The sequence below is a fragment of the Rhagoletis pomonella genome, unplaced genomic scaffold, assembly GCF_013731165.1.
Source record: "Rhagoletis pomonella isolate Grant_MI unplaced genomic scaffold, Rhpom_1.0 Rhpom_scaffold_00007, whole genome shotgun sequence".
Taxonomy (NCBI): Eukaryota; Metazoa; Arthropoda; class Insecta; order Diptera; family Tephritidae; genus Rhagoletis; species Rhagoletis pomonella.
Genome location: NW_023458561.1, coordinates 5,196,811 through 5,209,770, shown reverse-complemented (window position 1 = coordinate 5,209,770; position 12,960 = coordinate 5,196,811). Strand labels below are relative to the sequence as shown.

Sequence of the window (12,960 nt, the reverse complement as noted above, 5' to 3'; positions counted from 1 at the left end):
CCGCCCCTCTTTTCCGACAACAAAGAAACGAGAATTCTACTTATTAACTGCCATACCCAAACAAAAAGCTTCAACGTGGTCTGGCTGACAAAAAATTCTCATGCCCATAAAATTAGTGTGAAGCATACCGGAACAAGGCGGCGTCAAACCGAGCGGTTGGAAAATCAGATTTTTACAGCGCTTTAGGTATTGACGTTGGATGCAGAAAACGGCGAAACTGTAGTTTTCGTGTTACACACAAATAAACCTATACTTATTGTTGGTGTTGTTTCTGCATATGACGTACCGTTGATGCTTTTGTTTAGGTATGACACTTCGTTGTTAACGCTAGGCGTCAGAAAAGGCTCCGCCCAGCGCTTTTGCTTATGTATGGCAGTAAGGTTTATAATCCCTAAGCGCTGCCGAAGGCCGCTTACGCAGAAAGTAGTTCTGTACAAAAATACTTCCGCCGCTCTTCTCCGGCAACACAGAAAGGAGAATTCTACTTAAAGAGGGATATAATCCCTAAGCGCGGTCTTGCGTCCCTTTTTTCCGGCAACAAAGAAAGGAGAATTCTACTGAGTGAGGGTTACAATTCTTAAATGCGGCGAAGGCCGCTTTGGCATTAAGAAGTGCTGCGCAAAAATACTTCCGCCTCTCTTTTCCGGCAACAGATAAAGGAGAATTCTACTTAGTAAGGGTTATAATCCCTAAGCGCGGCCGATGCCCGTTCCCGCAGAAATTTTTGTGCGGGATGTATTTCTGCGTAGTTCATGGAGGCAATATTTGTTTTTCTTAAATTGTTAATACCGGATTTAGGAGGAGCGGATTGCAGGAGGCATTATTGGGGTATTTTGCGGGAGATTTTGTCCGGGAGTTTTTTGAACGGGTGATTTTCTCCTCGTGATTTGAGGCCTTGGGAATAAGTCCTAATACCGCTGCGTCCAGTGAATACACCTCCAGAATTTAAAGTTGCCGCTATATGAGCCCAGGAAGGTACGAGCACTCATCCGGAACTATTAATTTGAGCAAACATTGAAGATGAGTTAGCCCAATTACCAGAAATGTCTTAATGGCCTGGTACCCATACAATATGTAGGTACATATTCAAGTCTGATTTGGTGACAGAGCAGGACCTATCAGAGAAGATGTTTTAACTCCCTTGGAGTGGGCTGCTGTGTAATGAGCATTTGAGATGCATTCAGAGGACGGGTAGGCGAGTTCAGCCAGTGGCTACCATAAATTGGCCACTTCTGCATAAATCCATGCAAAGCTCCTATTTGGCTTGTAAACCTTAGCTTATTAAGTACTAGTGAACGCTTACTAAAACTAATGTGTTCGTTGCACTTGGTTCAGTTTGGGAAATGCAACACAAGTGCCTGTGTGTATGCGCTGCATTTGGTTTTGTACGGGAATTTCACAAGTCACTTACATTGCTACCTTTGCCTGGGAAATACTTAGGGTAGTTTGTTCAAAGTCCGCTTAATACAAACCGGAAGTAAAAGGTCCGGTTAAATACAACCACTGCTTTATCGATCCCATGTTATATGCGTGATGTCGAAAACGACGATAACGATGTTTTACTGGGAGGTAATGATAACCATACATTGAACAAATGCCCCTTAGGGCGGTTTTCTCGACTTCCTGTTAAATTTATCTTCCCGGTAAACATCGTTATCGATGTTACCGTCTGCCTGTTATATGCATGAGATCCACAAATTTGACGGCAGTCAAAGCGCCGGTTAGTATTGAGGTTTATGGATAGCTCCCTGTACAAAATACCCCTCCACCGATCCTTCTCATCTTGTCCTTTCATTGCTGGAGGGCATGCGAGTGGTGAAAGAGCTCATTAGTGCCAGTCAATCCAGGCTTAATGCTGATTGGATAATGCCGAAACCTCACAAACGTTTCTTTGTGTGCTCTGAAAAATGGGAAAATTGTAATTACCACAGAACATGTGTGCAAAGTGAAATTTTTTGAACCCCAGGGCGCTCGAAAGCCTGTATCTTTTGAAACGATTCCTGTTTTTAGAGAGTGAAAACAGCCTTATTTCAAAATGGTTATCTCTTTTATAAAGCAATCTTATTTCTGACTTGGCTAGTTTTTAAAGTCGGTATATCGGAGAGCAAATCTCATTTTTTGCACAAATGTCAACTACACGGTTTTGCAGAACGACGATATGCAGTTTTTTACATTAAAAGACGGTATGTGTATATTTATTCGCATGTTTTTAAAATTACTTACATATGTATCTTTTGTATTATGTACTATGTATGTATGTATTTAATATCACCGCAAATATAAAATTTGCCCTTGAGGACTGTTAAATAAGTTTAAATATTGTTAGAATAATAAACAGCTAATAAAATTGTGAACATGAAATACTCAGATGTACATGTACAAGAATTATTATATATAAAAGAAGATAGAAAAAAGACACCCAATAATTAACTTATGAAAGTGCGTGTACGTGGATAATTATACTTAAGTATTTGTAACTATTTATTTCAAATTATACGAATATAAGTAGCAAATTACAATGGTTTGACGCGATTATTTCTTTGGTATTTGGACTAACAAATCATTAAAAACAATCATTAAAAACAACATGTAGGTATGTTTTATTTCATAAAAAGTTCACCAAAATGTCGAATATGTATATAGCGCTAATCATAACTTTACGACACTCACATATTGACAAGATTTGACCATTTACCTTAATACTTTTTAATTAGTTTCTTGTTCATAATAAAATATTATATTCTTTAACAAAAACCACATAAATCCAAGTTTCATTCAACAACATTTAAAAAATATCCACAAACTTTCGCAAAAATTTCGAGATTCTTAATTCGACTTTTTAGTATAATAAAGTGTAAGTTTTAAGTAGGTGGGACTTGCCGTTGATTTTTGCCAATTTTTTTGTTGACGATTTTGACATTTTCTTCCATAAGACTTTTTTTTTTTAAATAAGCAACACCTTCAACAAAAAAAATCATAAAAATCAACGGTGAGTAGGAACTATTTTAAACTTGCTCTCTGTTATACTAAAATTGAGTGGGCTACAAAACTGCATAGCGAAAATATTTCTCAAAAAATTGAATTAAAAGCTCGAATTTTTTTCGAAAGTTTAAGATCTTTTAATTTGCACAAAGTTTTAAACTGGGACTTGTATGGTTTTTGTTAAAGAATAAAATATGTTTTTATATACAAATAATTGAAATAAAATATGTTTTTATATACAAATAATTAAAATACCAAATATTAATACAAATGGTCCAATCTTATCAATATATGAGTGTAGTAAATTTATTATAAGCACCATGCACATATGTACTATGTAAGTATACAATTAAACTCCACTGTCTTCCTTTATAAATAAGATAAGATATCCAATGATAATTCAGGAACAAAATGATTCGATGAATAAAATTTACTAACAATCTAATCTAAAATTTATTCAAACATAAAATTTACACAGCTGCTCTTTTTTAATGTGCATGGCTTGGAATTCTTTTTACAAATTTGAGCATTCCTCTTCATAATAAGGAACGTGCGCATACCCACTTTTTGCAATTTTCAACCCCCCTCCCCCTCGGTGACCACGCGTAGTATATTCCAAGACCACCCCGCTCCTCCTAAAGTTTTCACGTAGTAATTCATTAATATGCTTTTGAAACATTTCTTGCTAACAAAAAGTAAAAAAAAATTGATTTGGCTTATAGTATGAATTTGTCTTTATTAATACGGCGCTTTCTACGTGATTAAAACCTAAGCCCCCGCCCCTCACTGTGACCAAGCGTGGTATTTTGAAGATCCCCCTCCCCCCTGAAAGGGTCACGTAGTATGGGTACCATCCCATATTCAGGCATGAAAATACCGAATAAATATGAATGTGAGTTCCTAATTTAAAAACGAGGTACACCGTCTAGAAACCGAGCGCCTCAAAATTTGTGATTTTTAAATAAATCTGGAAAAACTTATATTTTGAAAGCATTGATTTTTTGGCCCTTATTAAATTTTTAAGATATGCGCTGTTCAAAAAATACCTATAAAGTGGCATAGTTGAGCCAATGTACATAATGAAATTGTTCAATTAGTTTAATAACAGGCATATAGCTTTAATATGGCGGCCAGCTAAGTTTCAGTATAAGGCTAAGTTTACAACCTAGCGTATTAGCGTAGCGAGAATACATAAAATCGCTTCTACACGAGAAAAAAAACGAGTTGTAAGAATAAAAAAATTTTATTTGATTACCGTTTAAAAATGTTCGTTTTTAAATCAAGTGAAAAGTCTTACCAAAATGGATTTTTTCATTATACATACACTACGTATAATGGAAATATTCAAATCAAATACGCCCGTATTAAAATGAAGCATTTTCACTACACGGATATGTATACAAAGCATGCAAAGCGATGACAACACATACATACATACATACATATGTACATACCACGTACGACATAATGCACTAATCGCGCGCTGTGATGTTGATTCAAACTCAACATTTGAAAACACATTTACATGCATGGCTGTAGCTGAGTGTGCAAAGACGCTTGGTCCCTGCAAAAATCGTTGGACCATGTAGTCCATTTGTGGTATATTGGAGTACTTACAAAAGTGTTCCTCTGTCATGCTGTAGCGGGCCAACTCGTGTCTCTGCGCCAGCTTATTGTTTGTTACCCGATAACTGCTCGTGTTTTAACGAAATGTGATTGAAGTTGAGCATTTCAAAGCACATTTGCATGTCTGGCTGTAGCTGAACGTGTAGAGATGCTCGCTGTTAGTTGTGAGCTTCCAGCAGCATGTTCGGGTTCAAATGCCTTCAGAGGAACATGTAATTTTAAATTTTTGTCTTGGTTTTTATTAATTTCGAAAAAGCATATGAGAAGTGAAGAACAAAAGCGTGTACAAACGAAAAAATATAACAACAATGCTATTGTTAATATGTTGGAGTAGTTTTGTGCTACTCTGATGTAATGCAGGGATGGAGTATATGGTCCTGCCCTAGGACATCGCAATGTTAATTGGACCATATTTTTTATATGAATTGTGGTTAATTTTGGAGTATTCCTTGGTCCTTAGGGAGTACTCTTTACACGTATGTATGGAGTAGTCGCGATTTTTGCAGGGTAGGGAGTACTCTTTACACGTATGTATGGAGTAGTCGCGATTTTTGCAGGGGTACAATTGGTTGCTACCAAGAGCGTCCGGGTTCAATTACCATCAGACGGAACATAAAATAAAATTTTTTTCTTCTTAATTATAATTTCGTACAACGAAAAAGCATCTGTGCACTTCACAACGACATATTTTATAACGTACATACTCAAATTTAAAACGAGTTGGGTTGGTGCTCTTTCATATGCGTATTTTTTTAAATTTAGCACGTTTTTTTAATTCTAAAATTTTTTTTCCCTCAGTGTTACCATAATTTACACAGTTTTTCGGGTTTATCGCAGTGCAAGCAAATAAAAAATATGCACTTTGTTAAAAAACGCTTTTTGTCATACTTAAAGCCCAAATAAATAAAAAATTATATAACAAATTAAACATCTGCTCTACTGCTATTATATACAATACAATTTGCTTAGGTTTATGTATAAATTGTTTAGGCATAAATAAATTGTCAAAAGGTTGTAGAAACAAATAAAAATATATTATGGGAGTTGCTACTTAGCAATGTACCACAAGTTTTGTTGCTTTCCCAACAACAAAATGCGTGCTAGATTACTACGTAGCAGGGTTGTTGCGAATATTCGCATTCGCAACCGAGGAGCTTCCGCATTAATTTTAACATTCGCATTCGCTTTCGCATTTGCAATAATCAATGCGGAGCTTTTGGAATGCGCATATTGTGCAAGTGCACTGATGAAACGTATATCTGGCAAACAAAATTAAAATTTTAGCTAATATCTTTGGCCTGTGGAGATGCTACGTTAAAACTGACCCCCTAAATCCTCTCTTTTGTAATTTAAAGTCAAAGAGTAAGATCCTTAAATAGGTATTTCTAGCGGAAATGTTCAACGTCTAGCTATTATAAAGAGAATCGACAATTTGCGAGGTAAAAGATAACCTTTCATTAGGTAAGAATTATGTAACTATCGAACTTTAAAAAACTGGATGCATCGCTAGTTTTTTTCTACATAAGTGTAATCACTTTTTTTCATAAAACGGCTTAATATGATTAAGTTCCGTGTTTTTATTTATTATTTAGCAGAAAAACACTGTTTTTACTACGCAAATACTCCTCTGTCTGCTCGAAAACAACAACATTTATTTTAAGTTTGTGATAATTGTCAAAATTTGCACGTAGCGAAATAAAAGTAAAATGGAATGTGAAAAAGTCGACGGGCAAGTTCACAAATCAAATAAGAATCATTTCAAGGCGAATTTTTCAATTTAATATCTATTGAGGTGTGGGAATGGAACGCAATATATCGTTAGTATAGTATGAAAAGGGCGTAACTCACCCGTCGCTGAAATACAAAAAGCCGTAACTAACTAAAAATCCAAAACTCTCTGTTTGATAGATTATGATGCATTCCATCGAATCATAAGTCCCCACATCGTTTTTTGCAATAAAAAGATTTTAGTTAGTTGTGGCTTTTTTGCATTTCAGCCACAATGTGAAATGCGCCCTATTCATACTATATTAACGATATGTTGAAAATTTGCGTACATTTGCCTCAAATATCAAAGCACATTGAGCACATGGAGTGAAAAAAACAAAACGGATTTGATATGGTACTGACAGCGGAGAGTAAGTAATTGTGACTGCCTGCAATTAGGAAAAGTCGATCTCAGCTAATAAAAAAAACGAATTAGAAGCTATTCATTACAGGTGAACCATTTCAGGAAGTCACCGGGAACTAAGCAGATCTGAGACCTTCATCCGTGATTCCAATAATTCAAATTATTATAAAAAACGGGGTTCCTTTTCAACAGAATAACAAGATTTTAAACTAATTCGGCTGGCAGCCACGACTTTCAAACAGAATTTTCTTCGAAATCTTCATTCCTAGAAAATCACATTTTATTTGCCATATCCACCTATTTACAACCTCGCTATAAGCACACATTTTTCAAACCAGTCACAGAAGAAAGGACTAAATTACAAAAACTAAAATCGAAAAGCGCTGATGACGTTACAGGTTCTCCAAATTCTGAAACAACCAAAAGTATGAGAATGAAAAATTCTATGGAAAATAACGGTGTTTAAACAACGATCTTTTCATGATGCTGGATTGTGAAGATGAAAGGCAGGAGGATATATCCGATATTTGCAGCGCCGATGCATTTACAATTTTGTCAAGTTTCAAGTTTTTGAAGTTATTCGCCTTGAGCGAGTAGTTATTTAGTGGCGCAGGTTTGATTTACGACACTTCAAGAAACAGGCTTTAACCCAATTCCAATTTTTTAATTCAAGTACTAAATAAAAAAAACATTATTTAAAATGACTACCTTTTCCATTATTTGCTTACTTAAATCACCTAATTTACCCACCTCAATTATTTCTTAAAAATACTTGACATCCGCATTCGCATCCGCGGATGTCTAAAATTCCACATTCGCAACATCCCTACTACGTAGCAACTTTAAAGTAGCATAGTCATCGTGAACTCCCCTGTTATAAAAAAAAATAGTCGTGAATGATTTTGCTACACTTTAAACACTAGCTACTTTTTAATCACTAGCGATTATGTTGGCGAAGGAGTTTCTTTTAATTGAGCGATTTCGCATCGCGTAGTGCTATTACTCTAGGTTGTGAACTTAGCCTTACCTTTATAATGCTTTGAAAATATAGTCGTCGTCGAAAACTTACACTGATTCTTGAGTTTGGTACAAAAAAATTACCAAGTCAAAAGAGCGGTGTATTTATTTTGCCCTAGACACCATTCAGTTTGAAAATTTGGTGTAAAAAATGGCAGATGAACAAGACGAAGTTTAAACACAGTTGACAGAAGCTCAGTATATCCAGTAAAAAAACTGTGGTGAAGTCCTTTATGGGGATAAAGTTTCCAGAGGTGAAATTTTAGGAAACACACAATTTCTTACACGCATGGTTGCTTTTCAGCACTCATGAAAGAAACTTAAGAAATATTTGAAAAAAAAGTTCATATAGTACATTAATTTTTGAAAAAATACCATATAATGTATGTACTCTGGTTAATAATATCAAAAAATGTTTTAGAACCACCGTTTAATGTTATATTTGATACAAATTAATATTGCTGCACCGAACGCTCTGCGCCTTGCCAGTGAATAACACATTTACTTAAAACTAGAGTGCCTGTTACTGTCGAAATTCGACAGTTTTTCTAGTTTTAGAAGCCTTGGAGAGGTTTTCTAACTTAACACGTACCGATACTTAATTACAAATTAACTAACCGGAAAATCTTCTGCTAAAACGTAACTATTTTTTTTATCTGAGAAGGTCCTTGGAGGACTTCGGCAGGACTTGGAATTGACCCGATAAATTCCAGTTTATCGATAAATTTCGATGATTTGATACATATCAATAGTTCGATGAATTTCAAGAACACTAGAATTCGATAACTCAACAAAATTCGTTAACTCGACCAATTTCGATAACTGTGAAATTCGATGGCTCGATAAATTTCGATAACTCAAAAATGTAAAAACTATGGATGCCTTTATAAATTTTTACTTTTGACATCTCCAAATTTTTCGAAAACTATCTAAACATTTTGATAACTCGTTACACTCTGTTAAGACGATTAAATTCGATAAGCAGTGATAATTCGATAAGCTTATATAACCTTGAAATTTCGATAAATCGATATATTTTGAAAATTCCATAAACTTTGCTTTGTTGAACCAACCAATTTCAGTAGATCAATAATTATCGACAACTCTGTAAGTTGAAAGACCTCCATGCATTACGACACCTCGATATATTTCGTTAAGTCTATAAATAATGATAATTCAATAAATATAAATAGCTTGATACATTTCTTTAACTTGACAAATTTCGTTAAACCCACACGTTTTTATAGCTCGATAACTATCCGTAAATTTGGACAACTAAGTTTCTGTGTCTATAAATTTCGACAACTCAGTAAACATTGATCTGTTTGAATAATTCGATACGTTGCGATAACTTAATAAGCATGGATAAATTTCGATAATTATAAACTTCGATGATTCAATAAATTTCAGTAACCTTTATGGCTGATTTTATTTCGATTCCTATCTTTTAACCTAATTCTTATGTATTTCTCATTGTCGCCATTTTCGCCTTTATCTCAATTTTCAAATACGAAGTAAAACAAAATGCGAAACAGCTTAAATTGAACAGGTTGCAAAAACAACCATACACAAATATGGAAATTTTTAAACGACGATTTTCAACCAATTGCGAAACTATAAAAACTCTCCTCATCTACAGAAAATTACCTTTCCAACGGTGTGTTTAGTTTTGAAATCGGTAACTTTACCTTGGTCTTCATCTTTGTTTTTATCTTTCACATCTTTGCTTATATCCTTTTCTTTTTCTATTCACGTAGATGAGATGAGGTGCGATGACGTGATAAGATGTGATGTGATAGGATGTCATGTCATGTCATATGATCTCATACCATATGATGTCATATCATGTGATGCCACGTCATGTAATGCCATGTCATGTCATACGATGTCATATCATGTGATGTCAAGTCATGTGATGTCATGCCATATAATGTGATGTCATATCATATAATGTCATGTCACGTGATATTGTGTGATGTGATATCATATTATGTGATGTAATATCATGTGATGTCTCTTCATATCATGTGATAAAATGTGATGTGATGTCATGTAATGTGATCACGTTCCATGTTCCGATTAGTATATCGATAACCCTGTTGATAACTGTGTCGATAAAAATACCGATAACAATATCCATAGACATATAGAAAAATAAAACGATTGTAAAATCGATGAATTCATCGATAAATATAACAATCATTAGTATCGATTATTGTACATATCGTTAACAATATAAATAACTAAATCGATCACAAAATCAATTATTTAATCGATTATTATACCGATAACAATATCCATTATTGTATCGATAACAATATCGATTATTATATTTATTATTATATCGATTACCATAGCGGTTATTTAATCAATAACAGTATCGATAACAATATCGATTATTTTATCGATAGCAATATCGATTATTATATCGATAAAAATATCGTATTTTATATCGATGACAATACCGATCTGCATCCTCATACTTTTCTTCATATTTATCTTTATTTTTGCATATTCCTTTTCACCTTTACCTTAAAGTGTTTAAATTTACTTTGATCTTCGTTTTTGCCTGTACCTCTAGGCATCTTTGTTTTTGTTTTTATTCTCAAACCGCTAAACCGCTGAGAACCATGTCCATGTGCATTATTCCCCTTGAATTTGACAATTTACTCCGAACCAACTAACTGCCGCTAAAGAAGTTTCACGTCATAAATGCAAGAAATGTTCTTACCCTTTCAGTTACTCTAATCCGTATGTATCTGTCATTGTCTCCATTTTCGTTTTTATCTTCACTTTTGCCTTCTTTTTTTGACTTCTATTCTATTTGACTTTATTTCTTCATCTTCATATTTATCTTTATTTCAAAGCTTAGTTTCAAATGTGTAGTGAAACAACAGGCGAAACATGTCAAATTGAACATGTTGCAGCAACATCTATACACAATTCGAAAATGTTTAAACGACGGTTTTGGCCGTAATTTTAACGAACGGAGACAAAATGTATGTTAGCGTATTAATATATAGATTACATCCCTGGTCCTTGTTCTTTCTGTATCGCATCGTGGTAAAAACACATTTCTCAGAAATTTGACAACAAAACAAAACAAAGCGAGTATTTCATTTGCTAATTTTCGCGATTTCTATTGTTTAATGTAAATTTATGTCTTTTTAGGATATGTTGAGCCAACAAAGAAGACGCAGTTGGAAAATGGAGTAATTAGTAATGAAGTAGCAGGCATAGTTTGAAAATTATGCCGATAAGCAGGATGGAATTTGGAAAAGTAAGTGCCTGGTTGCAGCATATCTATGTATTAAAAAGTATTTAATTAAATTGTTTATAGAAATGTTATAAATCGAGTGGCCCATTTACGATGTGCTCCAAACATTTGGCGAACTTTTTTTCGCCTTTTCAACGTGCTAAGTAACAAGTTAAGATGACTGCCATCACGGCCGGTAAGAAACCGCAAGCAAAGGGCAGACAACCTTCCAGGAAGCTGCCTCCTGTCCCCGAGTCGAAGCTGCAGTTCAGCAAGAGCAGGTCAGCAAATTGCTACCCTGATCAAACGTAAACTAAAGCGCTCTGCTGTGATTGCACTCCGTAAACGTGAAAACTTGGTGCATGCTGAGAAATATCAAACAAGAAAACTCCGTGATGGACGTCGTGAGATGGAGTTGTGCTGTGTGGCAAAGAAATGCGGCCAATTCTACGGGCCTAAAAAATACAAATTGGCTTTTGTGATCTGTATCCGCGGTATCAACAAGGTTGCACAAAAAGTGCGTAAAGTTTTACAGTTCCGTCTTCGCCACATTAAAACGTTGTGTACATCAAATTGAGCAAGGCAACCATTAATATGCTACGTATGCCGAACCCTATATGGGGTTATCCAAATTTTAAATCAGTTCGTGAATTGATGTACAAACGTGGAATTGTCAAGCACAACCATCAACGTGTCCCAATCTCTGCTTTGTGATCGAACGCAAATTTCGCGAAGCGCACGAAATTCAGTGCGTTGATTATTTTGTGCACGAAATATTCACTGTTGGAACCCACTTCAAGAAAGCCTCCAACTTCCTGTTGCTATTCAAGCTCAACACATCAACCCGAGGCTGGCGCTTGAAGGCTAATCACTACGTTGGGGTTGGTGATTTCGGTAGCCGTGAGGATAAGATCAACAAATTGCTGCACAAGATGGCTTATAGAAATTGTTGTTTTGTATTTAAGGCGACAAAAAAATTTGGCACATCTTCAAAAGACGCCCAAGCAAAAAAAAAAAAGAAAATTAAAAAGTTCCTGAAGTTGCCTTTACACGGGTCGATTTCTGTCAATTGGAAAATTGACTAAGATATCGACTAGCCAAAACGCTTACTATTTACGGTTGAATTGCAATTTACACGGGTAGATTTTGGTTAAACGAAAAAAATCGACCGTGTAAAGGCAGCTTAAATAACATTCAAATTAATCATCCCCTTTGAGATGAAAAATACCAATAACCATTTCATAATTTCGAAAACTATTCCATTTATATTTGTTCTTGCATTTTCCGCACCACTTGTGAGGTATGCTTTTAGGCGCATTACCAATTTTTTTTTAAGGTGCTGTGTTCCCCAGGAGGCCTATTTTCACCTTTACAACTTAACTTAAAAAGAATTAAAACTAAAGCATGCAATATATAAAGAAAAATAAAAATTGTCTTACATCTAGTAAACTTGAAAAATTGCACATTCAATTCATTTTTCATGTTAAAATAAAATTAAATATCACAATTCAGTTGAAGTGTATACATATGTACATATGTATTTACAAAATGTGGTCTGTTTGCACCCACAGTAAGTTCCCATGAAGCCTAGCCCAAATTCAGAACTGAAAAAAAAAACGTGCAAATGGGGTCGGAAACTACTAGCTTTAAAAGCTTAATGTGGAAAATGTTTGAAGAGCTGCGAAACTGTATTGCAATAATAAAAATAACAGTGCATAAATTGGAAAAAGGGTTTTTGTTTTGCTTTATAATTTTTGGGAATATTGGTTCAGATGGAATTTTTTTATTTGTTTGGTTTTTCAGCTCATTAATGATGCACCCAGAGTTGCATTTACTGTCTATGAAAATATTTCATGAAGCGTTCCAAAATTAGCTCCGAGCAACTAAAAGTTGGTTAAGCTTAAATGAAATAGTTTTTTATTAAATATTTATTCCTGGTATTTAGTAA

The 12,960-nt window shown here is 34.7% G+C and overlaps 1 protein-coding gene across 1 annotated transcript in view; it reads left to right on the top strand.

Annotated features, from left to right (window-relative positions):
- Positions 1-11,047, top strand: part of LOC118742267 (protein phyllopod) — a 77,216-nt gene extending 66,169 nt beyond the window's left edge. Inside the window, exon 3 of the mRNA XM_036474208.1 lies at positions 10,928-11,047. Within this exon, the coding sequence (XP_036330101.1) occupies positions 10,928-10,972 (45 nt within the window). The 3' untranslated portion in view covers positions 10,973-11,047. The remainder of the gene's footprint in view (positions 1-10,927) is intronic.
- The last annotated feature ends 1,913 nt before the right edge of the window (positions 11,048-12,960 follow it).